The sequence below is a fragment of the Crocodylus porosus genome, unplaced genomic scaffold, assembly GCF_001723895.1.
Source record: "Crocodylus porosus isolate Cpor-Errol unplaced genomic scaffold, CroPor_comp1, whole genome shotgun sequence".
NCBI classification, from domain to species: domain Eukaryota; kingdom Metazoa; phylum Chordata; order Crocodylia; family Crocodylidae; genus Crocodylus; species Crocodylus porosus.
The window spans coordinates 78,661,338-78,681,198 of NW_017728918.1; the positions used below are offsets into that span (position 1 = coordinate 78,661,338).

Consider the following 19,861-nt stretch of genomic DNA (forward strand, 5'->3'; position numbering starts at 1 on the left):
CTGCTCCATCCTGCACTCTGCCCTGATTGGACAGCCCCAGCCCTAGCCCCACTCCCTCCCTCACCATGGGGGTCTACAAGAGCGGGGCTACAGAGGGGGAGAGGGCTAGGGGGGTGGGGCTGCAGCCACTCCAGAATTTGCCATAGCTGCCCCCAGCCCCCTCCCAGCACCGTCGATACCACAAGCACAGCTCAGCCCAGCCCCTGCCGGGAAGAGCCCAGTACCACCCCAGTCTCAGCCCACAGTGGCAGCCTGCCCTGGCCCCTGTATGCAGATCTGGGGGCACATGCCCCCCATGTCCTCCTGGGGTGTGTGTAGCAGCAGGAGAGCCATCCCTCCACGTGGCTCAGTCCCATGTCCTGCTCCAGCTGGGCAGCCCCTGCCCCAGCCCTACAGCTGGGCCCTCAATCTACACCTCCCTGCCCCTAAAGCAGCAGTCCACCCTCGCCCCACATGCAGATCTGGAGGCACATGCTCTCAGGGTGCACGCAGCAGTGAGAGCCGCCCTCCCTCCCCACACCGCCTGGACAAGCCGCTCACAGCTCCGTCCCATGCCCTGCCCCATCTCACCTGGGCAGCGCCTGCCCCTGCCCTACTCCCTCCCTCCCTCTCTGTGGGGCCTTGATCTGCCCCTCCTGCCCCTTAAAAACAAGAAAAAAAATATAAAGGGTACATGAGCTGAAACTTCAAGACAGAAGGGATATACTTGTTAAAAAAAGGTTAAAAACCCCTGGTTTAGCATTTTAGTGTAGCCTGTCTGAATCTTAGTCAGAAAGAAAAACATGCTTACTTTTGCCCGTAAAAGGAAAATAGTTTCTGAATCAAGCAAATATAAATTGTTGATTACTAGCAATTTTGAAAGACAGACATGTCGATTATGAACTCTAAACTACAGTGAAATTTACTACTGCTAACTGCAACACAGAGCAACTAGTTTATGTGTACAGTTTTCAGGTATAGTTTTGCTCCTAATTAGCATTCAGAAGGTTGGGATTTGTCACATGCTACTTTCTGGTTTGTGTCACCTAAATTTATAGCATGGATTTATGATGTGAGGATGATCCTATTAGGATATTAGAGCCTCAGGTGCTGTCTGCAGAGTATCTAAGCACATTTCTCTCTCCTTTTCTATGGAGACTAACTTCACAAACTCGAAAACCACACCAAGAAGGCATGTGAACAAGTAAACAATATAGCTCAGCTCTTGTTTTGTTCATTCTCAATCTGTAGTATTTTGTTAGACAAATTTTGAAATATTACCTCACCTTCAGTCTGCTATTTTCAACTATGAAGGAATACTGAGGGAAGAGAGGTCTAAAAGGATCTGATTGTCCTCCAAATACACTACTGTGAAATCATGGATGAATTATTCATTGCCAGCATAATTAGCGATATCTTTCTTCTTAACAATGAATTTCATCATTATCAAGTTCTTTTGGACATCAGAGTTGCCCATAAAAGGACCTTCCTTCCACTTTACTCTGGAACTAGTTATCAACAAACCTAACAGAAGGTTTACTTTTTGCAGCAATTATCCAGTTTAAAAACCTAAAATTTCAGTCTTCAGTAACTCATTTTATTAAAGGAATCAGTTTTTAGAGATCATAAACTAGTTGGATATTAAAAGACAAAAGAAACTGCGGAGTGAGAATGTGTTCATCCTTAATTAGTGCTGGCCTGCATTGCCCTTTCTGGAGACATTGTTCTGACCTTGGTTTCTCTTATTACACTTTACAAGCGAACTGCATTGCTTATTGAACACTTACCAGTTGAGAATCTGCAACTTGGCTGATTTTTAACTTTGTTCCCTTTTCCTTCATCTCATACATTAGTTCATTTAATATGTGAGTCTGTGCCAGGTTCTAAAGGGAGAAGGAGAGAGAGAGAGACTCAGCTACTAAATAAAACAACTTCTTCAATTACAAATTGTAAATTTAGGTATAGTCTAATGGTTGTCAACCAGGAGTATGCATACCCCTATGGCTACTTAATAGAGTTGCAGGGGATACACAGAACCCTGCGTGCATGTGCGCAGCTGTAGCACACCACACAGGCAGCCAGGAGTGCAGCCCAGTCACATGGACAGCAGCCGGGTCCAGCTGGTAAGTTGGTTGTGGGGGGGAGGGAGTAGGCCTGGGGAAAGGGCTGCCCAACCGGTACAGGGTGTGGGATTGAGCTGCAGGGGGGGTCAGTTCCCACCACTACACACATCCCAGGAGGGCACGGGGGGGATGTGCATCCAAAATTACATGTGGGGTGGAAAGGGCCAGGCTGGGGCCATGGCTGTGCTGGGTTCTTCTCGGTGGAGGTTAGGCCAGCCTGCACTTGGAGCAGGCAGCAGCGATGCTGGGAGGGGAATTGTGGGAAATACAGCAAATTCTGGAGTGGCTGCAGCCCCCCACATGGCCCTGCTCCTGTAGGCCCCCGTGGTGAGGGAGGGAGTGGGCTTGGAGCAGGGGCAGGTGCTGCCCAGCTGGGGTGGAGCACAGGACTGAACAATGAGTGGCTCGTCCGGGGGGCACATGGGGTGGTGGCTCCTGCCACTGCATGCATCCTGGGGGTGAGGGGAAGCATGCCCCCAGATCAGCATGCGGGGGTGCAGCAGGCTGCTGTGAACTGAGGCTCCGATAGCGCCAAACTGTTCCTGGCGGGGCTGTTGGGATGGGCTGTGCTGGGAAGGGCAGTTGGGGTGGGCTATGGAGAATTCTGGGGTGGCTGCAGCCCTTCCCGTATCCCCTTCCAAGCGTCACTGCTGCCCGCCCCATGCGCAGCCTGGCCCAGCCCCTGCCAGGAACAGAGCAGAAGCAGCCCAAGCCCCAGCCTGCTCCACCCCGTGTGCAGATCCGGGGGCACATGCCCCCTGTTCCCTCCCAGGGTGCTACAGTGGTGGGAGGCACCACACCCAGGCTCCCCGGATGAGCCATTTGCAACTCCGTCCCGCACGCCGCCCCAACAGAGCAGCACCTGCCCCTGCTCCAGCCCTAGCCCCAGCCCCACTCCTCCCTCACCGTGGGGGTCTACAGGAGCGGGGCTACAGGGGGGCATGCAACCACTCCAGAATTAACCATAGCCCCCCCTTACCCATCTCCCAGGTCTGCCGCCACCTGCCCCAACTGCTTTCTGGCCCAGTCCAGTCCCTACCAGGAACAGCCTGGTGCAGCCCCAGCCCACCCCACCCTACCCCATGCACAGATCCAGAGGCATGTGCCCCCCATTCCTTCCCAGGGTGCGTGCAGCGGCAGGAGACACCACCCCCCGCAGCCCCTGAACAAGGTGCTTGTGGCTCAGTCCCATACTCCACCCCAGCTGAGCAGCCCCTGCCCCTGCTCCAGCCCTGCTCTCTCCCTCACCATGGGGTCCTATGGGAACGAGGCTAAGGTGGGGGGCTGCAGCCACTCCAGAATTCACTATAGCCCCCACAACCCTCTTCCAGTGCCATCACCACCCACCCTGAGCACAGCCTGGCTTAGCCCTTGCCGGGAAGAGCCCGGTGTTGCCCCTGCCCCTGCCCACAGTGGCAGCCTGCCCCACCCTCTGAACACAGAACTGGGGGCATATGCCCCCCATGCATGCCCTCCCAGGGTGCATGTAGCAGCAGGAGTCCCCCCCCCCTACGGCTCAGTCCCATGCCCTACTCCAGCCCCCACAGCTGGGCCCTAAATGTGCCCCCCCCACCAGCAGCAGCAGCCTGCTTTTGCCCCACACACAGATCCAGAGGCACATGCCCCCCCATGCCCTCTTGGGGTACACACAGCAGTGGGAGCAAAACCCCTGTCTCCACACCCCCCAGACAAATCACTCACAGCTGCATACCATGTCCTGTCCTGCTCCAACCTGGCTGAGCAGCACCGGCCCCTGCCTCATTTCCTCCCTCACCATAGGGCCCTGATCTGCACCCCCACTTAAAAATAAGAAAAAAATATAAAGGGGTATATGAGCTGAAACTTTGATAGAAGGGGTACACTTGTTAAACAAGGTTGAAAACCCCTGATAAAGGTAAATATAACAAAGACCCCAGTGAATTTCATAAAAGTCTTCTTTAGGGGAAGCAGGTCTCGCACTTGGTACCTCTCCAAGAAGCAGCTATAACATCAACAAATGTCTTTATGCCTGTGTTGTTATTCCTTTTTCTATATAACAAATAATGTATTCTTTATTTTAGTATTTATCAATTTTAACTCTGGTTTTTATTTAAGTATCAAGCATACAGTACTCTTACATGCCTACATATATATCACAAAAATGTTCAATAATTGTTTCTGAAGCAATATTTCTAAATAATTTTAGATTACAATTTCTTGGGCATGTTGTTAACTTTGATTTTGTAATGATATACTATTTCCAGAAGGTTATACAGTGTGTATAACTGCATATACTGCCCCATACACACAATGTATTTACTCGAATATAAGATGACCCTCAAATAATTAGATTCTATATATGGGGTTTTTTTAATGTTATAATTGTCCAGGTATAAAATTATTGGAGGTCTGCCTTGAATGTGTCCTCCTCCCACTTCTATGGTAGGGAAAATAAGTCTGGGTGTCAGATAGTGCATTTGTCCTCTGCCTCACCAATTTCTTCCCACTACTGGCTCTTGTCTCCACCTCCTTACTGTCAGACCCTGCATTCCCTAAGCACATGTAAGCGTAAAACAAATTTGAAAAAATGACTTAGAAATAAACATATCTGTAATAAATTGCATATATGCACGTTACTACAGGTACCCATAGACTTAGTTCATCCAGAATTGATGCATTCTACCTTTTTTGAAACTGCTGCAAGTTTTAGCACAGGTATTCCACAAACATACTTTCAAGCAGCACTTTAGTTTTTACTTATATATATAGGGTTGGCAGGATTCAGTTTGTATTGATAAACATTGATTTCGTCACACACACATAGGCGAATGGAAAACTATTTCCAGCAGTACTAATTTAAATGTATAGAAAGTGGACTGTAGCAGGAAACACTTACTCATTACTGGACAGTGGAGAAAGAGAAACTAGAAGGACAGAGGGTGGAGAGGTTAAATAGGAAAACAATGACTCGTCAATTAAGCAATTACCTGCTGGTTCTAGCTTAATGACTCATCAATCAAACAATTAGTTGCTCATTCAGTAGGGGGCAAAGAGCAGGCTGGAGGGAGATAAACCCCCACTCAAAGTCTAGATTATTCAAGGCTCCAGCCCAGTGTCAGCAGGGTCCCACCCAGGCTGGGCTGGGCCAGTTAAGTACAGGAGATGGAGGACATGTTCCCAGAGCTCTGAGAGTGCTGCTACCCTCCTCTTCTGGTCACTGCCCACCCAGCTCTTTCCTGATGAATTAACAGAATGATTCGAAGCAGGTATGATTTATGGATATTTACTTTTTATATTTTGCCATGTGAATTTATAAAGCCTTTAACAGTACACTGTCATTACTAAATTGTCTGCCCCACACAATTTAAATAGATAAAATTTAAATAGATAAAAATTGAAAACATCTCTAATTTTGTGCAATCCAGAAAATTAAATCAATAACAATTGAAATAAATGCTTAAAAATAAACATAGATTTTATCCATCAAAATTATTAAAAAATAAAAATTGAATTAAGCCACACCTATATTATATATATATATATATATATATGTGTGTGTATATATATATATAGAGAGAGAGAGAACAAATTATGCAAAAAGGCTCATGATTTACCATACAGTTCATTGGACTGGGCCCCAGAGTCAACAGCATTTCTAGCCATGGCAATCCCACAGCTCAGCATTGCTCAGTATATGCGTGTATTCCACCCCCACCCCACCCCCAAAGGATACATGTGCTAATTAGACCCCTACGCATGACTGGAACTGGGTGTTCTTGTCATAAGTCCTGTAATTCTCCAACAATTTAGATGCAGATGAGGCACAGGACAACCTGGTCTGGCTCCAGACTAATCATATGTAACAGGCTGAGAGAGGAGGTGGTAGAGAGAGTCTTGGTAAACTGCTTCGGGCCCCCTTTGGTGATGTTTGCCAGAAAATTAAGGCTGGTAAAGAAACAGGAATCACTGGAAATGGAGAAGTTGAAATACATTCAACAGAGTGGTTCACCATGATTTGAAAAAGAGTCAGTGCTGAAGGGGATGGACATTACCATGCATCTTATTCAGATAGGTGACACTGACCTGTCCTTGTGGTAGGTTCCCATCAGCATGGAAAGACTGATCAATGCCTCAAAGGCAGAGAAAGTGGTCAATAGAGCATCAGTGGTATAAGGAGGGCCAGAAGAGAACCAAAGCTCAAACAATGGCAGCAGAGACAAGCAGCAGGGAAAAAGAAAAAGGAATGAAAAATGGAAAAGAAGCACCAAAGACAGATGGCAAATGGACAAAGGCAGAGAGACGGAAACAAAAGGTGAAGATGGCAGCAACACTGATAGCAGTGATGACAGCTGCAGCAGAGGAGACAAAAGTGACCACAGAGGGACAACAGGAGAGGAGTAATGCGGAAGATGGAACATGTACAGCAAGTGAAGGCACTTTGAGTGAGAGACAGAAAAGGGCAGAGGGATGATGGAATGTCCACCAGAAGTGGCATGGCAAAAAGGCACAGAAAACGAGAGACTTTAGTAATGACTGAAGGCTGCTAATAAGCAGCCGTAGTCAGCAACAAGACAGAGACAAGACTGGAGATGAGCAGATGTGACTTTTTGGAAGAACTACTGCAGGTAGAGTACCTACACATCCTGATTGCACACCAAAACTGGAAGGTGTGGGACTTCACATTTTGGAGCAGAGAAGGGTATGGGAACTTTTGGAAGAAATATGCAGAGGAAAGTGGGAGCAAAGATTTAAGAGGGATCAGATTTACAGCAGGTGAAAGATCAAGAGAAAGGGTGATTATAGTTGGAATGTACTTGGATTTGATACAGGAGGACGACATAAGAAGGTGGATGGAAGTGTACTGCCATAAGGTAATGTGGGTGGACAAAGTAAGTGACAAATATGGTATCCGGATAGGGGCATGGTGGGTGCATGTAGTGTTAAAAGTGGACGAGAGGTACCTGAGGGGGGTGATGTACCAGGTGAGAGCACACCAGGGGCTCATAAGTTAACTGCGGCAACCAAAAAAATGCAGCAAATGTGGAAAGGAGGGCACATATATGCAAAATGGCCCCTAATGATGTGTTTTCTAGTGTCAAGGGATGGAGCACAGAGCAGCAGAATGCCTAGAATCCCTAAAATGCACTTTGTGGAGGGAAGGGTCACTTATGCCATGGGTGTTCCAAAGCATGTGCAAGCAAAGTCCAACTTCGTGAGGAATGGTAGAAATCAGAAAGGGAAAGTGAGGAAGAGAAGGGGGGCTGAGACAGAGATAGGAATGGTGGAGGAGATTCCACAGGAGGGCGGAACAGGGAAAGAGGGAGGGGTGATATCTGTGATTGAGGCGGTGCAAGAAGAAACAGAAGAAGGGGAGGGGGGAGTGGCAGAGTGCACAGACATGGAGATGGGAGGGAGGGGGAAGTAAACAAGCAGAGGGAATGGAAGTGGAATAAGTAAAAGAGCTTGGGAATTCAAGAGGGAAAAGGAAGATAGTACAGGGCAAAAAAGAAATCTGGTAGTGAGGGGAATGAGTCAGAGTTACAGTCGGAAAGCCGTATCCATCCATTAATGCCCTTGGGCAGAAGCATGAACACCACGTGCCACTGGAGGCTTTGGGGGCACAGCGAGCTCCTGCAGGTGGTGGTGGTGTTGTCAGTGGCAGGAGCACGGTGGCGGCAAGCGAGGAGCTCCCACAGCACTGTCGGTGGCGGGGGAAGGGGGGCATGGCAAGCCAGTGTTTGGTGACCACCCGCAGACGCCTTCAGCAGTGCTGGTGGTGCCTTTTCACAGGGGGTGCACTGCCATACTCAGGGGGTGCACATGTACCCACATTCACCCCCTACACATCGCCAACGGCCAGCCATCAGGAATGGAGACTGAAAGGCAGGAAAAAGTGCAGAGGCAGGAAAATAGAAGGCTTCCTGAATGCAAAGGCAATCCAGCAGCTTGCAGAAGCTACAGGTGTGAGAGTGGGGGAGGAGCGAATTCAACCACAGTGAGCAGCAGCTATGATGGCCAGAAACGCAGCCCAGCAGCGTGGAGAGCAGTCAGGTCTGGCTGGTAAAACTGTTGTGAGGGAAGGGGCGTGCTGGGGAGCAAATCGAGGCACCCACGGTGGGGGAGGGAGTGGGCCTGGGTCAGATCCTGCACAGCCAGGGCGGAGCAGGGGGAGCCATATGAAGCTCATCCAGGAGGCACGGGGAGGCAGGGCCAGGCTGCACTTGGGGCAGCTGGCAGCAGTGCTGGGATGGGATTATGAGGGGGGGCTACAACCACTCCAAAAATTCACCATAGCCCCCTCCTGGCATTGCCACTGCCCGGTCCAAGCCCAGCCCCCCCATCAGGAGGAGCCAAGCACCATCCCAGCCGCAGCCCACAGCGGCAGCACACCCTCACCCCACGTGCACATCCAGGGGAACATGCCCCACTATGCCCTCCCAGGGTGTATGCAGCAGCAGGAGCCACCCCTCCAGATGAGCTGCTCACAGCTCTGTCCTCTGCTCCACCCCAGCTATGCAATGCCTACTCCTGCCCCTGCCCCAGCCACACTCCTTCCCTCACCGCAGGGGCCTTGATCTGCCCCCCCCCACACACCTCTTCCCTCCCTGCTTGCCCCGTTCCCCACAACAGTCTTACCAGCCAGACACCACTCTCCATGCTGCCCAGCTGTAATATTGGAATTGGATTGGTATCAGCCGATATGGCTTGTTAAAAATCAGCCATTGGTATTGACCCAAAAATTCTCTATTGTGCACCCCTAGTTTTAATACATGTAGTTCTATGCTTTTGATCTGTAGTTATTTTTGCAATATTAAGTTTTGGTAAAACAAGGATGCTCAATATGTGAAGCTTTGGAAATGTACGGTGATGTGTGTTTTTTTAATAAAATTTTGTAAAATAAATAAATAAACCCCAGTATGTTTGCCCCGTATGAGCCATGTGTTTTATAGTCATGCTCAGTTTTGTCTGTATTTAAGCAACTTCATAGCTGGTTTCAATTACTGGGCACATGCTGATTTTGGCAGCAGTTTAATGATAGATCTCTGTGTACAATGAGGTTTCTGTGTATACAAGTGTAAGATGAGGGGCTTTTTCCCCCATAATGTTCTGGGGAAAAATCCTCATCTTGTATTCAAGTAAATATGGGTGTGTGTACGTGTATACACGTGCGCGTGCATGCACACATGCAGTTAGCTGTAACAGTACAAGCTCTAAAATAGATATAAGAATACTGGGAAATAAATGCTTATACCTGTACAGTTCCCATTCTTTGAGAAGAAATACCAGTAGAAGCACTTTCAACCCAGAATACTAGCATCTGCATGGAAAAGATACAGCACCAAAAAAACAATACACTTCTTGTGTGTAGACAAACTGCTGGTGCTTAATATCTTAAGTTATGCATAAAACACCCTTTTCACACCCACAAGGAGGATAAATAGAGTGCATTACTCATGCCTGTCTAATACTGAACTGCAAATAATTGTTGAGTTAGAAATGAAGGTAGCTACACAACCCACTGACAAATCTGGTGTATTACACTTGACATTTTCTTGTTCATTTGCAAAATACTGCTGATATGGGGATTGTTCATTTGTTACTGAAAAAGCAACTGGGGTATGAGAGGGGAAAAGAAAAGGGTTTGCAAAAAAAACACTGCTAAAACTGAAAGTATAAAGAACCTCTTTATGAAGCTAAATATGTCAACAAACTAACTATTTTAAAAATGCTATTGTTTTTGCATCTTACCTGCATAACAGCATTAAAAAAACACGTATTCCCTAAATTGTTTATTCCTTTAACAGGAATCAATGCACCATTTGCAGAGCCTTTTCCTTTCAATATTTCACTTGCTTCACTGTTTTCTTCATGAAGTCGTATAATTTTTGAGGAGGAACCTAAAATTAAAAAACAGATTAATATCATTGATGTCTGTACAGTTAGATAGCTATCATTCATAGTTTTACCATGAAATACTGCTTTCTTAAGAATATAATCTATTTGAACAGCTAGATATAAAGTAATTAGTGAAAAAAAGGTAGCAAACAAGTTAGGGTTTTATTTAAAAAGAGAGGCTTTAATACTCAATAGGCGACTTAACACTATGCATTTAAGAAAAAAATAGTTGGTGCAATGTCTAATTACATTAGTGAATAAAAATAATTTTAAAATGTTTTTAAATTTGCCTTTAAAATAAACCACATTAAAAAATGTATATTTGAACCTGAAAGTATGACAACCTAAATTAAGGCTTAAACTTACCAAAATTAATAGAATTTCTTAATTTCAGCAAAACCTGTGCACATTTGATACCGAAGTTTTAAAAAAGTCAAACCACTGAAAAGGAGGAATTCTCTTCCTAAGCCCTTGGAGCCGGAATTTGTTGAAGTGCTAAACCAGCTTTTAACAGCAATAGCAACCTCTGTAGCTGCCAAGGAAGTATTTTCTTCATTTCAGTTTATCTTTATTAATTCAGTTCACTGTTAGGAAGCAAGTGAAACTTGTAAACCAATAAAGCATTTTTTCTCTCCTACCTCATGAATAAAAATGATGTAGAAGGGCTGTGATGTACTAGCTCTAAAATACTGAAGGCCAGGAAGATCAGAAACAATCAGTTCAATCCACTAACTACAGACAATACTTTTTTTGTCTAATAAATCAGTTACTTTTAAACAGTCTTTCCCTTTGTGTATCCCTAATATATCCCTATTATTTTAAATGGTTTTATTTAAAGTGTTTTGTGCACTTCAATTCCAATTTTCATTCAAATGCAGCTTAATGCAATTTGGGGGTAAAATGTCAATAATATTCTGTAACTTAAAAACTAAAAAATGGAATAAATAAACATGAAGCAATATAGGTGGTTCAATGTGAACAGCCAGAGTATATCTTTCTGTTTAGTAAAAAGCAGTACTAAACCATATCTTCCAAGGAAAATGAATTACAAAGTACAAGAGCACTTTTTAAAATCAAGACCTCCTGATTGCTGATTTAAATCATGATTTATATCACCAGTTTAAATCTTTCTGGTTTAAATCAGTATACCATATGAATCATCAAAAATAATAGCCGTAAGCATAAGATACTAGTTTGTTAAAGCCATATGCATTTTTATTATATAGATGCACAGTCCATAGACTATTAGGGTACTAGTCTCCATCAGAAAGTATTGATATATGTCCAGATTTTCCAAATACTTTTCCACTTAATTAACTTAAAGCATAGGAACCTTCCTATTCACTTCAGTGGGCCCACTAATATGTAAGCAGATGTAGAAGTATTTGTAGATTGGAGCTGTTACCCTGTACCCTATTTTCAGCCAATTCAATCCAGCCACAGGTTCAATTTATTATTCATCTTTGCACACTACACGCTGTGCAAGTATTTAACTTCTTTTGGACTTTTACACATTGGTGTGCCCAGTTGGTTCCATTGTCCAAATTGTTTTTATTAACTGAGGTTGTACAAAGGTCCAAGATGCTATTTTGGATTTCTGATGAGCAAGGATCCTGGCTTTCTCTGTTTAAAAATCACAAATTCTGTGATAAAAGCGCAGGTTCTCTGATTAAAACCCCAAAATCCGTGATTAAAATGAAACACCAGTATGTGTGTATTCAAATGTGGGTGCATTACATAGACACTAAAAAGTAGTAACTACTCAGCTTTTTAGAGCATTTGAAGGCAGACAAGCAAAAACTTCCACCTGAGTATTGCTAGTCTCTATAAATTATTGTACTTTGTTCAAACTAGCTTGTAACAACCCATTCAACAGCTGGATATGAGTTGTCATCTGTTTTCCCAGATGACATGTCTACTCCCTCCCTTCACTTCCCAATGCGGCAGAGGATCTGTTAAGCAAAACCCAGATGTATAAGATACTGCTATTTGTTTTAACATAACAAAAAAGACACAAAAGCTTTAATAACCGTAATGGAGTCTGCTACCAGTGCAGCGTTCTTGTATTTTCCTGTTTGCCTTATTACTTAAATAGAGAAGGGGCAGTGAAGTTAGATAGTCATTAACTTGTAGCCTAGAGGAAATGGAAAGATTTGAGATACACTATTTTAGCCTAGAATTGTACTAGCAACTTTCATATTGTCACAATTGCTGTACTAAATATGAGCATTACTGACATCTGCAGTGTTTTAAGTATTGATTAACAATGCACGTCAATGTAAATGAGTTATGGACTTAATAGATGCCAAGAACTGCAATGCTACAATCTACATCTTGACATATGAGTTCATATATTTGTCTTAATGAGTTATACAGTGAAGTCTCATTAAAGTGTTCTTGAGAAATAACTAACAGACCTATTTATGTTAATGAAATATTCATGCCAAAAGGTTGTTTTATGTACACTCCTTGGTACTTTCTTGCTTATAAGATGGAAAAATATAATTAAATTTAGAGTAGAGGCAATTTAAAACATATATTGTGGCTGACAACAAGCCTTTGACACTATTTGTATGCTCCCCGTAACTCTATGAAGGCAAAATTATTTTTCAAGAAATATCTGTGGGACTAAATGCAGTTAGAGGCACCTGCCATTTGAAAATATTTCTTAAAATACTCTCAAAGATACAATCTGCAAGCTTGAAACATTCTGTATTTCAACAGTGTAGAAACTTCAGACAGTACAAGGATACAGCAAAAATCACTTTTAAAAATACAGCAAAAAAGACAAATGGTTTTGGAGTCCATCATAACTAAAATTGACTCTCACAAACAAGCTACACTTGCAGCAATACCTTCTCACTGACATGCTTACAAAGTACATGCCACAGTGTCTGATACTGCTCCATACATATAAAATATCCTAAAGCAAAAAAAAATCTTGACAAGAGAAAAATATCTTCAAATACCTCGCAAATTGAAGGCATTGTTCAGTTTTGAAAAGTTAATATAATCATTGTATCCCACCCCCACCCGGTTATAAAAGTATACCGTATGTAGAAAGAAGTGATGGCTAAATAGAAAAAAGCCAAAACTGTGTAAGTAATTTGTGTATCGGTATACCACAGTTGTTGCATTTATCCATCGGCATTCAAAAACATCTGGGACAGCATCTTAAAGTAAACAATGTTCACAAGGCCATCTGGACAAAACTGCAGGCAAAAATTAAAGCATAAGCATATGGAAAAGCAGATTTTTCTCTTCCCTTTAGCAGTACAGGACGACAAATGTCAAACCTAGATCTGTCCACGCTTCACTGTGCTATGGTTTGCAGCACCACCTGGCTCTCCTTGCACAGCCACCAAATATGGACAGCACTGCCGCAGCAGACCATATCTGCAGGGCAAACTCAATGAAAGCATTTCACTTCATGGTTAAATGGCAGCTTCACACAAGTAGCAAGGTTCTGCTGAAACTCATGTATGCATTTTTTAAAAGGCAGGAACAAAAGCGGCCAGTTTTGTTTTAGGCCACAAACACGTAAAGATAAAATACAGAGAAAGAAAATTATGCAGGTGACTATCATATATTTACAGAGGTTACAAATGTAACCAATAAATGAATAAAAGTGGCATGCATTTCACTACTAATCTATCCAAAAAAAACCCTATTTTCTCCTGAGATATTTTAAATACTTTTCAAATTGTACTGATTTCTCAATGACATTTTATTTAAAAAACAAACCAAACTTTTATTGAAAAAAAATCTCAACACACCTGGAGACTTACCACACTTTCAGTACAGGCATCACCCCTAATCTAGTTCATTTTCTGTGGCTGTGACAGCATGGTTTTACACCTGCAGAATCTACAGTTTAAAAGGTTCAGTGATTAATACTTCAGTACTTGAGAGTCCCAAGGTCAGCAATAAATGGGAGTTAGACGCTGCTAGGCTGGTAAGACTGGATATGTTTGGTGGGCACGTGAAGAGTTGGTCAGTCAGCCTCCAGCCAACTTAATGTGACACTGGTAAGGACTGAAAGAGCTGACAGTTAACAGTTCTATAGATTTGAGTTAGGGGGCTCTATTGAAAAATAACCCAAGGCTAAATGTACAATAGATCCTTCCCATTCAAAAAGGTACTTGAGTACAAAAGCTGTTTTATAAACTAACCTTGTTCCAATGTGACAAATATTAAAATTCATCTTTTAGGAAAGAAAAGTAACTATATCTTGCAGATTCTTTCTGCACGACATCTCTGAGATACAGGTTTTCCTAACCCACTTAGCTAAAACTCTCATCCAGTTTCTCATAGGCTGTAAATAGATGTCTCTTTTGATGAGGGCCTGATTCTCTGGGATTTGACCTGGACCAAAACAGGCACAGCCCAGTCATTTACACTAGCTGCCCTTCCAAGTTGCATAGCTACTCCATCAGAAGGTCACAGCCTGACCAGCTTGTCCCAGGAAAAAGCACAGTGACATTACAGACGCATACAGAGATGTCTCAGGAAAAGGTATTAGCATATATTATACCTCATACTTTAGAGGGACTTGAAGCAGGACAGTGAACTTGTATGCCTTTAGGATGCCAGGAAAAAAGGTTTTCTTCTAGGGCAAACATGACATCTATTAATTTCCCTAATCCCACATCTCAGTGCAACATCCTTTTCTCTGACCTTGAAAAACACTGTCTTGTCCCACTACTATCCATCCAGAAAGCTGCTGCGACGAGTTTTCCTAGGCTGTCATTTTGACCCTCTCTCTCATTCCCCTCTTTCCCCATCACCCATCTCACTCAGATTGGATATCAACATGCATCCCATACCAATTTAAAACCATCGCTTTCAAACAAGCTCATTCCTTCCTTCTCCCATGCTGCCCTTCACACTTTGAAGAAGCTTTTGTCAAGTTCCATAAAACTATCACCCTATCTCCATATCCCCGATTAAAATTAGTCTCTGTCCTGATGTCTATAGAAAACTTGACAACAGTTATGAGGCAGATGTACTCTGATTCACATCCATCATGCAAACTGATACTATCTGGGTGGGTTTGATTTAATTAAATCAATTAAAATCATGATTTAAATCACCATTTAAATCACTGGTCAGGAAGCCTGGACTTTTCTAAAACAAAAAATGTGTTCCTGTTGTTTGATATCCTTAATCATTTAACTTCTTGAAACTTTGCACTTTTAGAGGAAGGTAAGGGCTTGACCCTGTGTACACAAACTTGCAGAGAGACAAGAGGGCTGATGGGTAGGTAATCACTCAGGTCTGTTATTTCTCATCTCCATATACTGCTGTTAATAAGGATGTTATCTCTGGAGACACAAATCCACAGTCTGAAAACAAACTAAGCATCACAGAGATGCTTAATGGGCTCTTCTAAACTGAGTCCCATTGGATAAAGTGGTTTTCTTTAATCTTAACTATTCTATAAAGAAGCCTCTGGGAACCCCATAAGATTGGGCCCCTAATACAGTCCATGGCCTGTTGTGACTTATTTAATACTTTTCTAAAACAGCTACAGGAATATATTAGCTCAAATCCCTATTCCATTAAGATATATCTAAGTTTTAACATATCTTAAATTAAACCTATCTTTATATAGATTTATTGTTTTTTAAAAAGCATTTTAAAAAATCAAAAAAAGATTTAAATACAAAATCTGATGTTTTTTAATTTTTTTTAAATCATTGATTATTATCCATCCTGGATACTATCCTACTATTTCCCTGTGCTCCTCTATTTGTCTTTACTATCTCTAATCTTGTTAGATAAGCTCTCAGGAGCAAGGAGCATCTTTTTTTCCCTGTTTGTACAGTGCCTGCACAATGGGGACCTGCTCAGTGACAAGTGCTCTGAGACATTAGGCAATACAAATAATAATTCAGGTTGTGTAGTGGGTTAAAAATAACTAGTCCAAAGGTTAAGGAACAATGTAACTCTGAAGTACTGACTTGCACTAGAGGCTCAAAAGATTTACCATAGCTTCTGTATCAATTTATTTTGATTATATTTCAAATACTTGCAATTTCCACGTGCTTCTACAATTTTCTTGCTGAAACAGAAATGTACCTGGAAGTGCAGATGGTATGCAAGCAGAAACATAAATGACATTCAATTCTTCCTTCAGCTAGGGGAGTAAACATTTTTGTTTATCTTTTCAATACATTTTTTTAAAATTAAAAATGAGTGTTCCAGGAATATGCACTCTTATTCCAAGGTCAAGCCTTTTCTATTGAATCTACCTCTGGTACTTCAGCTGAAGGCCTTCATGGTAAAAGCAAGGTTAATAGATTTCCTTTCTTTTACAAAGTTCTCATCATGCTGCATTATGAAATGCTACTAAATTGTCTGGCGTTCCTTTTTATTTTAAAAAAAGGAAATAAAACTAGTTTTCAATGCTGCACAATCATGAAAACCTAACCCTTAGAAAAAAGAAACTGTTCTCTTCTGAAATGGTTGCTAATTTTATGTTTTAAAAGACTAATTTTTCTTTCAGCACTGTAAGAATGTAAGGAATAAAGAATACAAAGTACAGATTTCTTCTGTTATAAACTGATAATTATGTCTGGTTCTTTCATATTGTACAGCTATTCAATCACCAATTTTGATTCTCTACAGATTATGTGCACTAGCAAACGATAGCAGGAAGGGGAAAGAGAAACAACTGAGAAACCAAATCATTCTTCAGGGGGCTGTTTGTAACAGCAACTCCAGGAAAAAGTCCTATTGATTCCACTCTCATTTATTTACAAAATGTAATCTGTTTGCATAATCCATGGTGCTCCCCCTGTGACAGATAAGTACTTGTCAAACTGAAATTTAGGCCAACAGAAAAATATTTTTTTTTAAAAGACACATTTAGTATTTTTTTCAAAGCAGATCAACACCCTGCATTACTTTCACTCTATTATGCATATTACAAATCAGTTGAAAAGCTATCATTAAAAAATGTTTAATATTGTTCAGCTTAAAACTACCAGCAGTAAAGGTACATACACAAATGTGGAAAATGGATAAGTCTTATTTTTCTTTACAACTTAATATAAACTACTCATGTAAGAATTTTAGGTTTTGGTTTTCCCATCTACTACAAAAGCTGTACTGCATTGATTGTATTTGCTAAAATTAAAATCATGCTCTCAATTTCCACCCACTTGGAAACTACTTCAGTAAAGCAGGAAAGCTGATTTCATCAGGCAAAAACCCAAATCCACTGCTTGGCCTCCCCAGCACTGGCTGCAACTGTAAAGTCTGAGAACTAATTCTAACTTTTTCCTGTTCCCCTTGAAAGCCACACAAAGAAATCGTCTGTGACAGATTCAACTTGCAACTGGTCCAAAAAAGAATTTCAGACTTTGCAGTCCATTTATATTACTGCTTTCGTCTTTCATTAGGGTGAATATACTGACTATTTATTTTCAGGCCCACAAGACTTTCTTCTAAACCACAAAATGAGCAAACACCCAGATAGCAGCATCTCAGCATGGCTTCTGTGTACTACATATGCATTATGTTCATGTGAAGCTCACAAGTGTGCCATCCTGACAATGCTGCACCTGCCTTCCTGTGAAAATCATCCTGGCCTGCTAACCTTTTCCACAAAACAAATTTCTGGGTGGTACTCCCTAGAAAGCAATCTTGCTTTATTCTTCCATCTTGTGCCCAACATGACCTCTTAACCAAACAGACTTCTTTAAAGGGGAGGTGGGGGGAAGAGAGTATGTGGGCGCGAGAGAAACATTGCTGGATACAGCAAACCATAGGATCAGATGCGAAAATCACACAGCTGCAAGCATTCTTTTGGGAACCCAGCACTGGGGTTCATCACAATTGCTTAATGTAATTACTGAAGTCAGTCATGTAGTAGTAATGTAATTTGCACATTTTTACAGCTGAAGTGAAGTTGAATCTTTATGAGAGACTGAGTAAAAAGCAGGGATCCTGCTGCCACACTATTCCACCACATTAGTACCAAATGACAAGCATTTTGCTTTTGTTTACTCTCCAAGATGCATTCATTAGAAAAATCTATAAACCCTGCCTTGCAAATTTTAAAGTGTTTTACTTTAAATGGGTTTTTTATCACGGAAAACTGGGAAAATCTAATATTATAAACACACTATTTTTGTTCAAATATCTCCATATAATTGATTAGGAAGCACCATGCCACTCAGTTGTCAAGGAACAAAAGCACACTGATATTAGACTGTGAAGTCTGTTAGAACTGCCACATCACACTGTGAAAATTAAATGGCAGTGTTTCCGCACCTCAGTAAGCTTATTTACAGACAGGAAGAAACAGGGAAGGAAGGAAATGAAAAACATGATTCATCTGAAAATTTAAGAAACCACAGGCTGCAAGTAGCAAGTACTGCAAGATTGCTCATGCTTATTCTATTAATAAATAAAATATTTATTATTTATTGTTAAAATATTGTTAATGTTTTCAGATTACTTATTTAAAACCATTTTTCCTTGCCTTATACTTGAGGATTAAAATAAAAAAATAAAATATAAAATAAGAAATTTAAAAACTCCAGGCAAACAAGTCAAAAACCAACAGAGCTATTAGATAAGGATTCAAATCAGAGCAAGAGTTAAGGTGAAATTTAATATTTGACAAGAAATAAAAGTCTTGGCTGTATCCACAAAAGAGAAGATTTGTAATTTCTATATTTAATTATCATTATGTTTTATTTTTTATTTTTTGTATAACGTGAGCTGAACTGGATGTCAGTCAGGATCTTCAGCGCTGTCTTATGTTTTTGCTTTTCAACAGCAGCAAAGGTATATAACAGGGTTAGGCAACTGCTGGCACACGTGCCAATTAGTGGCATGTGGAGACATTTTTCTTGGCATGCCAGGTGGTGTGCAAATAAATTGTTCAAAAAAAAAAAAAAAAAATTTTTTTTTTTCAAGTTGCTGCTCCAGCCTCTCCACAGCGGCCACAGGTCCCAGCAACACGGCAGCCACAAAGGGCAGAGCGAGGACAGCCCAAACAGGGACGCCATCTGCATTCTGCTACCCTCCCGTCCTGTCCCTGGGCTGCACCTGCCAAGAATAAAGCCTGGCCACTGGAGAGGAGCTGCAGGAGGGTGAGGCCAAGGGCCCAGGCAGGCACTGCAGAGGGCTGCTATGCTGGGGACTCCCGGCCAGCTTGGCCTTGAGTGCTGTCAGACACAGCTGTTCCTGGGGCCCGGGGGGCCCTGGCAGCTCCAGCCCGCTTGCTCTGTGCCTGGTGCACAGGGAGACCAAACCCGGACCTGGGAACCTCCTGAGCCCAGCGTCCTGCCCTGGCGTCCCTTTGTGGGCAGGGTGGCTGCAGCTCATCCCCAGGGAGCTGCATGGGCCAAGTCCCACCTTGGGTGTCACTGGACACCCTTGACCGCCTTCTGCAGCCCAAGTCTGCAGAGCCCCAGGGCAGCTCCCACTTCTCGCTCAGCCCTACTCTCCTCCAGCTGCCACTTTCCCAGCCCAGCCAACTACTCCACCTCCCCCCACACCTGTTTTTCCCCATGCCACCCAGAGCCTGCTCTGAGTGCCTTGGCATCCTGGTGCTGCCTCCGCCTGGGTGGGACAGGGCATCTGTCTGCCCAAGCCCTGGCCAGGTCCTCCCTCCCAGCCCTGGGCTTGGGTTTCTCCTGCTCCAAGACCGTCAGGGAGGCCTCAGCTCCCTGGCTCCAGTGGCTGCTGCTGGGGTGTCGCTGCCTCCCTCTCCCCAAGATCAGCAGACCCGAGCCACAGCTGGCAGTGGTGAGAGACATGGGCACTGACAGACACATTCTTTTTCTTCTCTTTTCTTCTCTTCTCTCTTTCTCTCCTTTATTTCTTTATCTTTTTTCTCTCTTCTCTCTCCCCCTTTTTTCTCTTCT

General features: G+C 42.8%; 1 protein-coding gene across 7 annotated transcripts in view; it reads right to left on the reverse strand.

Moving 5' to 3' along the window:
* USP45 (ubiquitin specific peptidase 45) overlaps window positions 1-19,861 on the reverse strand; it is a 113,942-nt gene that overhangs the window by 66,208 nt on the left and 27,873 nt on the right. For all 7 annotated transcript variants that reach the window (XM_019537794.1, XM_019537796.1, XM_019537795.1 and 4 more), the window contains exons 5-6: window positions 9,831-9,979; window positions 1,767-1,862 (exon numbers count right to left, since the gene is read on the reverse strand). In XM_019537794.1, coding sequence (XP_019393339.1) covers window positions 1,767-1,862; window positions 9,831-9,979 — 245 coding nt within the window. The remainder of the gene's footprint in view (window positions 1-1,766; window positions 1,863-9,830; window positions 9,980-19,861) is intronic.